Source organism: Bos taurus, chromosome 18 (assembly GCF_002263795.3).
Source record: "Bos taurus isolate L1 Dominette 01449 registration number 42190680 breed Hereford chromosome 18, ARS-UCD2.0, whole genome shotgun sequence".
In the NCBI taxonomy this organism is placed as follows: Eukaryota; Metazoa; Chordata; class Mammalia; order Artiodactyla; family Bovidae; genus Bos; species Bos taurus.
Window position 1 is genome coordinate 18,699,990 of NC_037345.1, and position 16,235 is coordinate 18,716,224.

Consider the following 16,235-nt stretch of genomic DNA (forward strand, 5'->3'; position numbering starts at 1 on the left):
AGGAGCAGCCGGGGGAGTGTGGCCTCCTGACAGTAGAGTTGGATCCAGACTGGGATCCTGCACCTGGCCTTGGAGGAGATAAGGGTGGCTGCGCCCTGAGCCGGTGCCCGGGTGTCCCAGCCCTTGACAAGCTTCTGCTTTCTAGGAAAGCAGTGTCCTCACCTGGCTGCTTAGGCTGTGCAGAGCTCAGCGTGTGCCAGACTGGGCGGCCCAGTGGGAAGCAGCAGGCACACGCAGAAGGGTCCTTGGAGGGCGGGCTTGGGACTGCTCATAAAGGCATGGCAGGTAGGGTACCCCAGGGGAGGGTACCCCCAGGGTACCCCTTGGGGGCGTGCCAGGGAGGGGGCACTGGGTCTGGAGACAGAGGGTATCCTGGTTCTGGGAACCAGCTCTTTGGGACCCTGCAGGAGGGAGCCAGGGCAGGGCTTCCTGGTGGGGTCTCTGTAAATAAAGCATGCAGTGGGGGTGCAGCGTGGAGCATGCAGCCCAGGGGGCAGCTCCTTCCTGTTCTCCCAGCCCCCACCCCCAGGCCTTGGTGTGTGTGGCCCCCTTTACCCAGGGCTTATGGGGGTCAAGTGGCTGTAGCGTCACCTCGGATGGGACCTCAGACAGCCTGCCTGGCCTCCCCTTCCCCTCCAAGAACATTCTCCTCCATGACTCCACCTTCTCTCCCCACGGCCATCTTTGCTCTCTGCTCTCTGCCCACTCCCCAAACCCTGTGTCCCTGGCAGCTTAGCTGTCTCCTTGGTTACTTTTGACACCTATGAAGAAAGCTGAGTGCGGAAGAATTGATGCTTCTGAACTGTGGTGTTGGAGAAGACTCTTGAGAGTCCCTTGGACTGCAAGGAGATCCAACCAGTCCATTCTAAAGGAGATCAGCCCTGGGTGTTCATTGGAGGGAATGATGCTAAAGCTGAAACGCCAGTACTTTGGCCACCTCATGCGAAGAGTTGACTCATTGGAAAAGACTGATGCTGGGAGGGATTAGGGGCAGGAGGAGAAGGGGATGACAAAGGATGAGATGGCTAGACGGCATCACCGACTCGATGGACGTGAGTTTGAGTGAACTCCAGGAGTTGGTGATGGACAGGGAGGCCTGGCGTGCTGCAATTCATGGGGTTGCAAAGAGTCAAACACAACTGAGCAACTGAACTGACCTGACTGACTGACCCTGAAGCTTATGGCTCCTATTGCCTCTCTGTTTTCACTCCCCCACTTCATCTGCACAGACTGCTGTGCTGTGTCTCCAACAGCTTCATGGCCTCAGGGCCTTTGCACAGTCTGCTTCCCTCTGCCGGGGATGCTCTTCCTCCAGCTCCCTACAGGGCTTGCTCCATTGGCTCCTTTAGGACTTTTCTCGAAATTACTTTCACTGGGAGGCCTTCTCTGGCCTCAGGAAGCTTCTTCTTCCTTCTCATTCCTCATTTTTCCCCCCTCGTTTTTCTCCATAGCACTTATCATCATGGGTGTCTATCGATTTTATTTATCTAGTTTAGTGTCCAGCCCTGCCTCTGGCCGCAGGGTTGTTTTCTGTTTTGCTCACTGCTGGGTCCCAGTGTCTGGGGCAGGGCAGGGGTCTCAGTAGAAGCTCAGTGCATGGGTGAATGAAACCAAAGGTAGTGGCTCCCTAGAGGCACTCAGGTGGCCGCCCTTCATAACACTTGGTTTCATCCTTAACACCTGCTTAGGGTTCCTCCTACAGAGCTCCTGTGTCCCCAGTCCTTTTGCCAGGCCCAGAAGCAGCTGCTGGTGTTTGGTGCCCCAGGGGAAAAAGCCTCTGGCCGGAAAAGAGCCTGGCTGACTCTGGAGGGTGTGGGGAGGTGGCTGACAGGCCTGCTCCCTGGCCCTTGGGCCATCTGTGGACCAGGCCTCTCCCTTGACTTGCAGGCCAACGAGTGCATGCGGATTAAGATCCTGGGCGACTGCTACTACTGCGTGTCCGGCTTGCCTGTGTCCCTGCCCAACCACGCCCGTAACTGTGTGAAGATGGGGCTGGACATGTGTGAGGCCATCAAGTAGGTAACACAGGCAGGTCCAGGGCCCGGGGGCTTGTCCCCACGACGGACCCTTCCTGCTCCCCAAGGCATGGTGGGGAACACATTGTCCCCACTTTCCAGATGAGAAATTGAGGCTGAAAGGGTGCAGAAGGCTTACCTGGACCACTCAGCAGTGTGTTTACATCCCTCCCTCTGGGCCCCACTGGGACTCCGAGTAGCAGAGAGCCTCCGGAGCTCAGAGCTCAGGGTCATCCTGAGGACGGGCAGGGGACTCTGTTTCTTTGGAGACTGAGCCTTTGCAGTGGCAGAGGAGCTGGTTAACATAGGGTCTGACTCCAGGCCTCCATCTGCTTCCTGCTCCCCCTGTGAAGACACTGGGAGTTGGGGAACTAGCCCTTAGCTGCAGGGAGACCCCCAGCATCTCACGGCTCCTTTCCACCAACATTTAGCTCCCCATGAGGTTCCCTGGAGCCCAGGGCAGCTGTGGTCTGTGGTCAGGCGGGTGGTGGAGGGCCAGGCGGGCCTGGCCACCCCAGCCAGTGTTCAGGACAGAGCAGGGTGTGGCTGCACTGCCTGGCAAGTGCACAGCTCCTGTGCAAACCCAGCTCCAGCTTGTCTTCCTCCTGAAAACTTACCAGACAAATCGCCGCCCGGGAGTCAGGGGTCCAGGTCACAGTCTGGCTCTGCATCACCGCCTGAGTTATCTCAGGCTGGCGCTGCGCTCTCGGGGGTCACTTCCCTCCCTGGAGAATGTGGATGTTGTGCGGGGGCCTCTGCTCCCTCTGGCTCTGACCCCAGCAGGCTTGGTCCGTCTCTCCAGCCCTTTAGGGGGCACATGGCACTGGCTGCTCCCTGGACCCTCTCCTACTTGTCAGAGGGACCCCAGAGGGCCCTTTCCTGTTGGGGGTGCCTTGTGCCCCAGGGAAGCCTAAGTTGGGGCACCTTGTACTGAGTACTCCTTCAATCCTCAGTGCTCCCATTTCCTAGAGGTGGGGGTGTGTAAGGCCCCCCAAGGCTGTCCCCATGTTCTTTGTTTCTGCTGGGTTTGGGAGGTGCCTGGCTCCTTCTGCAGACCCCAGCTGGGGCTGCCGGGCAGGGGAACACCCAGTGATAGACTCTTAAGGCCTTCCCCACAAACCATGGTGACCGGTGACAATTGGAATTCTTCCTCTTTTTAGTAGCCTTGAACTTGAGGGTGACCACATCCATTTGCACACTCCTGGGGATGGGAGGAGGCAGCCCTTCAGGCTGAGAAACTTGTCTCCTGTGAGCTGGGCCTGCCCTGTCCCCACATGCTCCTCATACCCTGTACAAGGACCTGGAGCCTGTCCTAGGGCTTAGGGCCCCTTGGGAGCCCTGGCTGAGGTGGGGTGGCTGGCCTCTGCCCCAGGCAGGTGCGGGAGGCCACAGGCGTGGACATCAGCATGCGCGTGGGCATCCACTCGGGGAACGTGCTGTGCGGCGTCATCGGGCTGCGCAAGTGGCAGTACGACGTGTGGTCCCACGATGTGTCCCTGGCCAACAGGATGGAGGCGGCCGGAGTCCCTGGGTGAGGCTCTGCTGCCGGCGGGCGGGTCAGAGGTCACGGGGCTGACTGTGGGCTGCCGTGGTGGGGGGTCAGCATGGGCTCAGACAGGGAGTCCGTGGCCCTGAAGTGGGGGGCGCTCGCCTGGGCTCCGGTCTGCTCGGCCCTGCTGTGCACCCCCGGGCGGGTCCTCCCACCCTCTCTGGGGGCACTGCTGCTGTGTGACTCTGGTCTCCCCCAGCCGGGTGCACATCACAGAGGCGACGCTGAAGCACCTGGACAAGGCGTATGAGGTGGAGGACGGGCACGGGCAGCAGCGGGACCCTTACCTCAAAGAGATGAACATCCGCACCTACCTGGTCATCGACCCCCGGGTACGAGACTCCGCTGCGGCAGCATGGGGGTGGGTACCACGCAGGAGCCAGGGTCCGCACCTGGGGAATGGTGCCCTCAGAGAGAGAGGCGGGAAGAGTGAGCGTCCCGTCACCAGGTATGTTTTAGGCCCCAGGTGACATCTTCTCTGGGCCTCAGTGTTCTTTTCTGTGAAATGGGAATGGCAGCAGTGCCTACCTCAGGAGGAGAAAAAGCCAGTCTGACCGAAACTTTCACCATGAGCTGGGTGCATGGTCAACGTTCTCGAACGAACTCTAGTGACATTTATTAGTTTGTTTTCCACGAGGTTGTCACTAATCTTCCAGATTTTCAAGGCACATTTTAAAAACACGCCTTGGATGGGAGTCAGGGGAAGCAGGGGTCGGCCAACGGGCCGCTAGGCAGGAGTCTCCGTGTGTCTGCCCCGCCGTGTCCGCCTGCCCCGCCGGTGCCTCTGTTCTCTGTGGGCCCCTCTTTCTCTCTGGACCCCGTGGCGGGGCAGGGTGTGGGGCTGTGGGGCTCCTTCCAGGCGCCCGGCCCGGGTCCTGCCCCCAGCCCACCCGCGCCTGCAAGGGCCATTCTTTCCCGCCCGCGGGAGGCCCGCTCGTCTGGCCGCCCTCGGTGAGTCATCCTTGGTGCTCGCTCAAGAATGTCGGCCGGGCCGGCTCTCTCGGCTCCCTCTCACTCTGGCCTTGGCTGTCCTCAGGGCTGACCTGGCTGCCAGTCTCCAGGGGGGCTGAGGGCCAGTCTCTGAACTTCTCCTCACCCCCTCGGCTTCATCCTGCCAGCGTTCCCAGGGCACCCTCGGTGGGGGAACCCCGCCTGGGTATCCTGGGGCTGCTCCCGGCCCCTCACCCTGCCGCTCTGGGCCCCGCCCACTCCCACGACCCCCACTTCCACGCCCCCCCACTTCCAGAGCCCCGCCCACCCGCCGGGCCCCGCCCACTCGGACCGCAGCACTTCCTCCCCCGCCCTGTGCCAGCCTCCCGTCCCTCCATGCCAGGCTCTTTCCATGGCAGGACCCAGGTCACTGCTGCTCCCTCTGCCCAGAGCCCTCTTCCCTCTGTCCCAGGTGCTCCTGTTTATCCTTTTTATTGTTTATTGTCAGTGTGAGCTCCATGTGGGCAGGCTTGGGCGGGGGTCCCTCTGCTCTGCGCTGCAGCCCCCAGTCCTCGAACAGCACCTGGTATGGAGCTGGGGCCCAGACAGCAGGTGAATGAATGAAGCAGAGCCCTTGAGCCCAAGGCGGTGGTAGGCATGGCCCCAAAACCCACCCCTCAGCAGGTACAACCACGGACGCCCAGTCTGAGTCGCGTTCCAGATGAATGAGGGAGGTTTTAGTACGAGTGTCTCATGCAGGGTTAACTGGGCTTCCTGTAATTTACCTGGCAACCCTAACTTCCCCTTCTTTGTTTAATTTTACTCATTCATATAGTCAAAAATTCAGAAAGCCTGAGGGGCGTGTTGTAGACAGTTTTCCACGCATCCCTGTCTAGAGCTGGCATGTCCCCTCTAGAGGGGGCCAGTGTGGTGAGTGTGTTCCCCCCAGAGTTGTCTATGTGGGTAAGTAGACGGAAGAACTCTGCCCTCCGAGTAGCGCCCCCTCCTCCCGCCTCCCCACCACCAGTGCGAACCTTGCAGTGTAGCTCGGAGACCTCTTCTGTGCTCAGAGACCACCCGCGTCTCTTTTCGTGACTGCAGCGCACACCACACGGATGCTCGGGCTCATCACCCGTCATGGAGGGGAGGCCAGTTGCCAGCTCTGGCTTCTGTGGGCTTAGGTGTGTGAGGTCCCCCCGTGGATGAGTGTCCAGAGGTGGCTGGAAGGGGGGCCTGTGAGCTCTCCCTGGGCCCTGCTTGTGAACAGGTGCATTTTTACTCAGAACTGATGGATCTTCAGTACACACTGAACTTTTAGGGACAGTATCTGGCTTCCCTGTCCTAAGAGAGAAAGTGAGAACGTGCCAGTGACCTTGAACTTGAAGAGCTGAGTGCCCTGTCGGCAGGGCTGCTGACAGTGAAGGGGGAGGCAGAGAAATGTGACCACCCCCCAGCCACCTGACTTCCAGGGCAGGTCTCTCCCTGCCGGGCAACGCTCGCTTTCCGGACCCTGGGACTTTCCTCACAAGGACAGAATCCCGTGCTATTTCCTCTGGCCGGCAGACAGATGTGGCTCAGGGGTTAAGAATGTTTCTATCCCAGAAGGAGGCAAGAAGCTTCCAGGAAAGTTGCTGCTTGTGGCTTGACAAGCGTTTGTGGCTGTAGGTGCCGGTCCATGTGGGTGTTTGTGGGAACCCCTGCAGACCGGGACTCCTGGAGGGCAGGAGCGTCGGTCGGGGGGAGGACTCAAGATGGCTCAAGCTTGTCCCTGGTGGCCTTTTGGATGGTCCCAGGTGGGTGGTTGTTCCAGGTGGGGGGAAGGTGGGCCCCTCGCTTGGGGCCTGGCTGAGCTACCACATCCCTGGCACGGGCACAGAGGGCATGTGGCGGATGGTGGACCCATGCTGTGGTCTGAGGGCTGTACGAGTGGAACTCCCTGGAGTGCTGCCCCATGGGGGTGTGGGTTCAGCCCTGGGTTGGCTGTCGCTCCAGGCTGCCGGCCAGCACTCCCCTTCCTCCCGCTGCTGCCAGGGGACGACATGTGCCGGCCACATGAGGGTGGGCAAGGCAGGATGCCTGTGGCTTCCCTGGGCACCATCTGCCCGGGGTACCTCCACTGGGAGGGGCCAATGGACTTTCACGGGCCAAGCGGGGCCTTTGGTCTTGGGACCTTAACCCACTTCTTGCCCTGGGGAGGTGGAACTGGGTCTGAGGGGCTGTGCATGGTTGTGGATGGGGCAGGGAGAGGTCCCCGAGCTGGGGCCTCCTTGGAGCCCAGCTGGTGAGTGCACTGGGCTTCCACCAGTCCCCGAGGGGCTGTAGCCCCAGCAGTTTGCTTTGTCATTTTCTCTTTTCTCCAGATGGACCAGCGCTCTGGGCAGCATCCCCTTTCTCAGGGAGCAGGGTGTGGGTGGGGGCCCCTTCCTGGGCTGAGAAGGGAGTGAGGGATGGGACAAGGCTGTGTCTGTGTCTGCCCTCAGAGCCAGCAGCCGCCCCAGCCCAGCCAGCACAACTCCAAGAACAAGGGGGATGCGACCCTGAAGATGCGGGCGTCCGTGCGCATGACGCGCTACCTGGAGTCCTGGGGGGCGGCTCGCCCCTTCGCGCACCTCAACCAACGCGAGAGCGTGAGCAGCAGTGAGACCCTTGTGTCCCATGGGCGGAGGCCCAAGGTAGGACCCTCTTCCCAGGGAGCTGGGAGCCGGGGCCCCGGGAAAGGGCAGGGGGTCAGATGCTAAGGGGTCTTTCCGTCTTGAGCCTCACTCTCTGCATGTGCAGGATGGTTCTGGGCTCTGCCCTCCCTCCTTCCCTCCTGGGGCCCTTGGGGAAGTGAGGGCATTTGGAGAATGCTCCAGGGGGCTGGGGATGTCCCTGGCCTCCTGATTCCCCAGACCAAGTTCAGCTTCAGTCCCAGGTGCCTGCAGCCTGGACGGTCCATGCATCCGAGGGTACCCAAGATGATAGACCCAGTCCCAAGACCTGCACCAGGCTCATGTCCTCGAGAATAAGCTTCTCTTCCTTTCCCTTCCAGGCTGTTCCCCTGAGGCGCCATCGGACCCCTGACAGGTTTGTGCCCTGGCCCCTGCTTTCCTGGCCTGACTGGCCTCTGTCCTGAATGGCAGCTCCACAAGGCTCAGCCTTGACTGTGGATTTCGCCTTGGTTTGGGTCAGAGTGTTTCTAGGAACCAGAACTTCACAGTGTTTGAGTGCCTGCTGTATACTCACCCTGTGGTGGGGTTGTTGGGGTTGGTGTGAGGGATACCCGGGATTTAGTGAAACAGACTTTGGGCCAGGATCGGCCCTCTGCTTCTTGCTGGGCTGCTGCTGGGTAATGCTGTGTGATGCTGGGCTTTCACTTGCCCTCTCTGGGCCTTAGTGGGTCCAGCCTGACCCTCCTCCATCCTGCATGAGGCTCTGGGACCTCCTGTGGGCACCTGGGAACCCCACTTTGGGTGAGTCATCTCATCCACACCCCTGCCTGTGGGTGAGTGGTTGTAGATCCCCAGGCTGATGCCGCTGTGGGTGTCTGATTCCAGAAGCGCATCCCCCAAGGGGCGGTCAGAGGACGACTCATACGATGATGAGATGCTGTCAGCCATCGAGGGGCTCAGCTCTACCAGGTGAGGCTCTTGAGACCCCCGCCTCCCTCAAGCAGGGACCATCTTCCTTGTGCCTCGTGTCCACGGGCTGTGTCCACAGGGCGGCCACCTGAGGGTGGGCCCTGTGCTCCGCCCCCACCCCCCCTCTCCTCTGAGGGTGGCCCCTGTCACCCCGCCCCAACTCCCCCAGGCTTCACCTCTTCCTGCTGTGTCTCCGCCCCACAGACCCTGCTGCTCCAAGTCTGATGACTTCTCCACCTTTGGGTCCATCTTCCTGGAGAAGGGCTTCGAGCGAGAGGTGAGGACCTCTGAGCAGCCCCAGGAAGGGGGAGCTCCAAGGTCTGGGAGCAGGGGACAGGGGCAGCCAACACCCCCGGAAGGTCTGCTCGGGGCGGATGCTGGGGAATCATTCCAGCTGCCACCAGGGTGGGGTCGGGAGCCCACCAGGCCCTTTGGGGTCTCTGTTGGCCTCGCCGCTCTGCCTGCCGTGTCCCGGGAGTGGTTCGCCTGCTGGGGTTTGGGAGGCTTTGCTCCCTGTATGCCAGGCCTCAGCTGATGGTGCCAGGGCACACAGTGGCAGACAGTGTTGACCTTTTTAGGAAAAAGCCCCAAACTTAGTATTGGTTTGATGGGGCCCAACTGGTCCCCCCATCTAGCTGCCGTAAAACCACGCTGTGTCCCGCTAGTGACCGTTTTTTTTTTTTTTTTTCCAAATTTGGCTGTGCCATTCTTAGTTGTGAAATGAAGCATCTTCAGTTTTTTGTTGAGGCATGCAAGATCTTTAGTTGTGGCACGTGGGATCTAGTTCCCTGACCAAGGATTGAACCCCGGTCCCCTGCGTTGGGAGGACAGAGTCTTAGCCACTGGACCACAAGGGAAGTCGCCATTCACTTATTTATTGAGGGCCTATGGGTTCTGGCAGCGTCCAAGGCCCACGCGTGGTCATTTCACCCTCACCTGCTGGCCGAGATGGGTGCTAGTACCCTTTTCGCAGACTGAGGTTTGGAGCGTCTTGGCGTCGGGTGTGGCCTGAGAGGGTGGCCCAGCCCGTAGTGCCCATATCATCCTCCAGGGGCTCCCTGAGTTGGGGTCTCCCTGCATGGGGAGCTTGGGGCCCGAAGGCAGGCGCGGTCACCAGGAGAGCCGTCTGGTGGCCTCCTGCTGCTGGGAGACCCAGACGGGGCAGGCAGCACAGGGCCCCCCACCCATGGGCTCGGAGCTCAGGCCTGGCTGTACTGCTCAGTTTGGGGTGACATCAGACCCACTGGTAGCCCCCATCACTGTAACCCCGCAGCTCACTTGGGCTACGGGATTTTCAGGGAAATAAAGATAGAGACCCGAGCTGGGTGGGGGAGGGGAAGGGGTTTCCTCTGAATATAAAAGACAGTCTGCAAAACGGAAACAAATGAGGTTTGTTCAGGATGATGTAACAGCATCACGGTGAAGTCAAGGAGGCGGTGAAAGGGTGTTTTTTAAAAAAGATGATTAACCAGAGCCAGGGTGGAGCTGGGAAGGGGTCAGGGCAAGTGGCTCTGTGGGTGGGGCCTCGGCTGCCCGACCACCCCTCACAGTCTCTGTTGCCCCCAGTACCGCCTGGCGCCCATCCCCCGGGTCCGCTACTACTTCGCTTGTGCCAGCCTCGTCTTCGTCTTCATCCTGCTCATCCACGTCTTGCTGTTGTACAGGTCAGTCGGGGGCCGGGCCGGATGGTCAGGCCCACCAGGGTCAGGTGAGGAGGGCTGGGGACCCACAGATCCCAGCCTGGGAGAAGGGGCTGGCCGTGAGTAACTCTAGTCACTTTAGACCTCCGAGCTGCAGAAACCAGCCTGGGTGCAGTGGTCCCCATACCTGGAGTTGCCAATGTTCAGTTTTTAATTTAAAAAAAAAAATTATTTATTTATTTTAATTGGAGGCTAATTACTTTACAATATGATGGTGGTTTTTGCCATACACTGACATGAATCAGCCATGGCAGTTTTTCATTTTAATTGAAGGTGCGTGCTGTCTCACATCACAGGCCTCCCTGCTCCCACATGCCTCCCACCGCTACAGTCACCGGTTATCTGTGTGGCCCTGGAGGCATTTTAGTTGCCCTGGGTGTTTGGAGTTGTAGAAGGGCCAACTCCTAAAATCGTAACTGCCACCATCTCCCTCTTAGGTGTGGGAAATTGAGGCTCTGGGGTGGAGGTGGAGGCCCTATTGATGAGGGGGGGCAGAGGAGGGGGTGGAGAGGGACAAGGGGCTGAGGTCATGGGAGAGAGTAAAGTCAGCTCCTTCGTGGCCTCCTGAAGGGTGCTTAGGCCAAAGGCTCCGCTAGGACTGTGGTTCAGGATATGCTTAAGAAAGACGAAATAAGGAGCACGTTTAGATGTGCTTATGTGCTTGCTGGACAGGAGTGTAAAGGCTGTGTAACCACTTATTTCTTGTGTACTGGGCCCAGAAATGGGGAAGGGGCGTGATGTTGATCCTGGGCTTGTGTGTTGTTTTGTGGGGCAGCCAGACCACAGTATGCAGAGTCCCCCTTTGGCTGAGGTGCTGGGGGTGGGGAACATGCCCTGAGAAGAAGGTCCCCTCAAACTTACGTTTTTCCTTCTTCTCCAGTATGAAGACTCTGGGCGTGTCCTTTGGGCTGGTGGCCTGTGTGCTTGGGCTGGTACTAGGCTTGTGCTTCGCCGATGTGTTCTTGGTGAGCAGGAAGCCCCTGACTGAGCGCTGGCCGGGCCCCAGCAGGTGTCAGGATGGTCGTGACCCGAGCCCCAGCCCCTCCCCACGAGCTCTGCACCCCCAGCCTGGAGGACAGTGCTGAGTGCCCTGGAGGCTCCTCCCAGGATCCTCTTTCGTAGGTGCTAGTGGTCCCCAAGTGGCCATGGCTGTCCCAGCCGCAAGGGTGGGGATGTCCCTTCTGCCTGCTCACATGTGTCCTGAGCTCTGGGCTGGACACAGGCACAGCACCCTGATCCCCGCTCAGAGCTCTCAGAAGCTCTCACTCTGCTGTGCCTTTGGGCTGTGGGCCCCCTGAGTGCTGTGGGTGCTCGGTGACGACACTGTGATTCCACAGAGGTGCTGCCCGGCCCTGGGGAAGCTCCGAGCCATTGCCGAGAGCGTGGAGACGCAGCCCCTGCTGCGGGTGTCCCTGGCCATCCTGACCATCGGCAGCCTGCTCGTCATTGCTGTCGTCAACCTGGTGGGTGCCGAGGCTGGGGCTGGTGGGCCTGGCCAGGACTCCTCGGGCTGAGCATACTTCCAGGAGGAGGGAGCCAGTCTTCGACCCTGGGAACTTCTAGGTTCTAGAATCCCATAATCCTGTTGCCTAAAAGCAGCATCTGATATGGCCATAATCCACAGCCTGGTGGGCCGGGCCTGTGGCAGCCCCCGTGGCGGCTCCGAGCTCCTCAGCCTGCATTGGTCACACGAGGACTCGGGGCCCCCACAGCGCTCACCCGGCCACCACAGTGTCCTTGACGTCCCGGTCTTTCTCCAGCCCCTGAGGAGGTCCTGTCTCAGCCTCTCTGAGACCTGTCTCCTCACTGGGGTTGAGCTGCCCTGGGCACGCGCTGGGGGCCATGCGGGTCCCACTTGGCGGGCTGGGCTCACATGCTTCGTGCTCAGATGGCACTTGTCCTGGCTGGTCCTGCCTGCTCCCACATCTAGAGTCAGCATCTCCTCCCAACCTCCCTGTCCCCTGCACTCGGGACTCTGTGACCGCCTCCCTCAGCATCCCCTGGGGAGAAGCGGACTCACGAAAACGCTGCTCCCAGCTTCTCTCCGAGTCAGCCCTGGGGGCCCTGGGGCAGGATCCACATGCCTTCCGCTGCAGTGGAGCTGTGGCTGCGGTGGGAAGAGGTCGGGGTGCCGTGCCCCTGGGCTGGGCTTAGAGCCGCGCCCGGCAGGAGATGCTCACTGTGCCGTGGAGCCCCGGGCCCTGCCCTCTGCCCCCAGCCCTGCTTGGCCTGAGCAGACCCTGGGTCGCCCCCAGACCACCTCTCACAGGGCCCTTGTCTTGTCCATAGCCCCTGATGCCCTTCCGGGACCGGGGGCTGACTGCTGGGAACGAGACGGGCCTGAGGGCTGTGAGCGGCTGGGAGATGAGCCCGTGCTACCTCCTCCCGGTGAGTGTGTCCCTCCGTGTGCCCCGTGCCCACACTCGGATTTCCCCCGCACACTCAGAGCGTGCTGAGCTCCGGAGCCCGTGGGCTCTCCCAGGAGAGGCGAGAGTGCAAGGCGGGTGCTGGCACCTGCATCCAGGGCGAGAAGGTTGTCCCCCTCCACGCCCACCCGTCATGATCTCCCTTCATGGTTGGGGGTGTGGCGTGGGGAGGGGGACGGGTTTGCCTCAGAGGCAGCAGAGCCAGGGCTGGGCCCAGGTGGGCTGACACCAGAAGCCGTGCCTGGAGTGCCTGCCTGGACAGAAGGAGGGACTTGAGGCGGGTTGTGGGGGATTTGAGCTGGTCTCTGAAGGGCAGAAAGGTCATGGGTCGGCAGGGAGGTAGGAGGTGGGACAGAGAGAAGCAGCCGAGGCAGGTGGTGGGCACAGAGGTTTCAGTGGTTGTGTCACAGGGAGGAGGTGGGGGGCGGTTGGGAGATGAAGCCAGAGGTAGGTTAGATCCAGCTCTGGGCAGAGCACAAGGGCCAGGGTGAGGAGGTTGATCTTTATGCTGGGGGCGCTGGGGAGCCACAGCAGGATCTTGAGGAGGAGACTGACAAGGGCGGAGATGCACTTCGGGAGGGACCAGCTCCTGGCAGAACTCAAGACTTGTCACGGCCACATGGCAGGGGCATTTTCATTCACTACATTTTTTTTCCTTTTAAGTGAGTTCATTGGCTGTAAGTGGAAGTAAACTTATGCTAAAAACAACATATTATAGAACGTTTTAGGTTCCATTGCCTGCTCCTTGTTAAGGGAGGCAGGAGAGAGAGGCTGAAGACACGCTGGTTCTTCATGGAGTCCCCTGTGGCTAAAGGTGTCCCTCCTTTTGGCGACCTCTGGTCCGGGAGGTGCCTCTTGGTGACGGGAGGTGGTGGGCTGACCGGCGTCCCTGTCTCCCCAGTACTACACCTGCAGCTGCATCCTGGCCTTCATCGCTTGCTCTGTCTTCCTGCGGATGAGCCTGGAGCTGAAGGTCGTGCTGCTGACCGTGGCCTTGGTGGCCTACCTGGTCCTCTTCAACGTCTACCCGAGCTGGCAGTGGGACTGCTGTGGCCACAGCCTGGGCAACCTCACCGGGACCAATGGCACCCTCAGGTGAGCCCCATCCCTCACTGCCGGCCCCCTGCCTGCTGCCCGTCCTGACTGTGGCCCACTGCAGCGCCCTTTGCTTGGTCTCAGTGCCATTTCAAACTCTGCTGCTTTTGCATCCACGGTCCCCTCCCGGACAGCTTGTGGGCTGGACTGGCAGGTGGCGTGGTTCCCACTTTACAGAAGGGGAAGCCGTGGCCCTGGGTCTGCAGCACTCAGGACTGAATGTGACTCATCGGCAGGGGGTGTGTCCCCGGTCCCCAGAGGCCACCTGGTCTTCCTGTCTCTAGGCCAGTCTGGGGTGGGAGGTGGAGGCTGCAGCCCTCAGCCCAGCGCCTGGCTCTGAGCCGTGTCCTGGGTCTCAGAGTTTTGCAGAGAGCGGTCGTCTCTGGTCTGTTCCCAGACACATGGAGGGGCTGGTGTGTGCCTGATTCTGGGGCTGGGGGCTCAAGTGGGCCAAGGAGAGAGACCTGGCTGCCTTGAGCTAAAAGGCAGGAACCGGGGACCCAGAACAAGGCCTGTTCCCATGGGCCTGGCTTGCACCTGTGACCCCTTCTGCAAGCCCCGCTCAGCTTGAGGAGCGTGGGCTGCCTTTGGGTGCCCCCCTACCAGCCTGCAGTGCTTTCCTTGACTTTGCCACGACCCTTCCCTGTGACCAGGTGTCAGCTCCGATGTCACCTCCTGTCAGCCTCCACTGTACCTCCGTCTTTGCTTTACAGCCTGAAGCGTCTTGTTTGCCAGCCATGCGCACGTGAGCTCTGAGGGCAGCACCCCTCCAGCTGGCTCACTTTCCCAGGGGCGAGCACTGGGTCTGGGCCCGCGTTTGGGGTGCTTCCGGGGGAAGTGGGGGTGACGTCTGCCTTTCCTCCTCGTGTCCAGCAGCTCCTCATCCTGTTCATGGCATCTGAAGACGATGACCAATTTCTACCTGGTCTTGTTCTACACCACCCTCATCATGCTCTCCAGACAGGTGCAGCCCGGGAGGCCCCTCTGCTTGGAGAGAGGCTGGGGGTGGGTGGGGTGAGGGCGGCCTTGGACTTGGAGCCGCACATAAGACGTAGTCCTTTCAGGACGTTCTGCTCCTGGGGTCAGGGGTCCTAAGTCATCAGGACTTGAGTGACATTTAATCGTGTGGGTCACTTGAGGATTGCAAGTCTCGGCTGACGGGGGTTTCAAGGCCACCTCAGGGTGGCTCTTGAGTTGGCAATGTCAGCCAGAGGCACACGGAGGCTCCGTGGCCCCTGGGGTTACGAGTGTGCTCTGCCCTCGCTCACTGCGGCCAGGACTCAGATATCCCCCTGTCCACAGATTGACTATTATTGCCGCCTGGACTGTCTGTGGAAGAAGAAGTTCAAGAAGGAACACGAGGAGTTTGAAACAATGGAGAATGTGAACCGCCTTCTTCTAGAGAATGTCCTGCCCGCGCACGTGGCCGCCCACTTCATCGGTGACAAGTTAAATGAGGTGGGGACAAGAAGGGACTAGTCACTCTGGGCAGGGAGCCCCGAGGCACGGGTGTGGTTCCTGGAGGGAGGGTGCTTTCTGTACTTGGTCCCTGTGGCACTGGCCTCACCGATGCTCCCAGGAGACTGTGTGGCATTAGCTGTAAGAAAACAAGCTTCGGAGTCAAGAGACCTGCGTTCAGGTCTCACTGCCCTGAGCCTTGGTTTTCACATATATTAAGTGGGGCTGATAGTACTTGGCTGGCAGAATCGTTGCAAGGAGCACACGTCCAGGTATTTGTAATCCGGACCATCTGCTGATGAAAACTTGCATTTCTACCAGTTCTGTGCAGCAGAGTTTCCTGTCTATGGAAACTCAGGCCCAGCGAGCAGAGAACCCAGGCCTCCTGACTGTTAGCATTTATACCCGGGGGTTCTCAAGCCCAGCTGTGCAGACACAGGGGACCTAAAGGAGCCCCAAACCAACCCGAGTCCCACCCTCCTCAACAAACTGATTTAGAGCCTCCTGTTTTGTAATGGTCCCCAGTTGAGTCTCATGGCAGTCAGGTGGAGAACCTGCTCAGCCCCTCCCGCCCCCGCCAACAGCTGCTCCTGGAGCATGAGGAGGGATCGGCGCCGCAGGCTGCCCGCTGCCCTGCTCCCAGGAGGCCGGGCGGCCATGGGTCCTGTGTCTCCCCCTCCCCCAATCCAGGACTGGTACCATCAGTCCTACGACTGCGTGTGTGTCATGTTTGCGTCGGTGCCGGACTTTAAAGTCTTCTACACAGAGTGCGACGTCAACAAGGAAGGGCTGGAGTGCCTGCGCCTGCTCAACGAGATCATCGCCGACTTTGACGAGGTAGGGTTTCCACGCAGCCTGGAGAGGGCGGGGCGGGCCCAGGTTAAACACGTGCACTGCGGCTCCCTTGGGGGGAACACACATGACACAAATTATGAAAGGTACACACACATTTGCCTTTTCTGTCTCTTCAGCATGTAATGTGTTATCTTCTCTGTGATTGGCAGCTTGCTTAGATCTAGGTTGTAGAGTTGTTGGATTTCTTGCTTAGCCTGTGCTGGCAGTCTGTTGCAGAGTTAGTCACTCAGTTTGGGCTTAAGTCTTAGCTGCAAATAATCCGCATGCCTGTGTAGACTCTGTTGAGTAGTGGGGTGTTTGCATCTTAGTAGGAATTAGACTGGGCTTCCCTGGTGGCTCAGACAGTAAAGAATCTGCCTGCAGTGCTGGAGACCTGGGTTTGATCCCTGTGTTGGGAAGATCCCCTGGTGGGCATGGCAGCCCACTCCATTATTCTTGCCTGGAGAATCCCCAGGGACAGAGGAGCCTGGCGGGCTACAGTCTGTGGGGTTGCAGGGAGTCGGACACGACTGAGCAACTAAGCACACAGGAATGAGACCAGATGAGAATGAAAAAGATCAGGAACGTCAGGGAACAAAGGAGCAGGG

General features: G+C 59.9%; 1 protein-coding gene across 12 annotated transcripts in view; it reads left to right on the forward strand.

Annotated features, from left to right (window-relative positions):
• ADCY7 (adenylate cyclase 7) overlaps positions 1-16,235 on the forward strand; it is a 64,722-nt gene that overhangs the window by 44,083 nt on the left and 4,404 nt on the right. For 9 of the 12 annotated variants that reach the window (XM_010814407.4, XM_010814409.4, XM_005218443.5 and 6 more), the window contains 15 exons: positions 1,888-2,015; positions 3,388-3,546; positions 3,764-3,896; positions 6,975-7,166; positions 7,526-7,560; positions 8,031-8,114; positions 8,319-8,391; positions 9,681-9,778; positions 10,695-10,779; positions 11,152-11,277; positions 12,104-12,202; positions 13,142-13,335; positions 14,209-14,299; positions 14,638-14,793; positions 15,484-15,630. In XM_010814407.4, the coding sequence (XP_010812709.1) occupies positions 1,888-2,015; positions 3,388-3,546; positions 3,764-3,896; positions 6,975-7,166; positions 7,526-7,560; positions 8,031-8,114; positions 8,319-8,391; positions 9,681-9,778; positions 10,695-10,779; positions 11,152-11,277; positions 12,104-12,202; positions 13,142-13,335; positions 14,209-14,299; positions 14,638-14,793; positions 15,484-15,630 (1,800 nt within the window). 12 annotated transcript variants of the gene reach the window in all.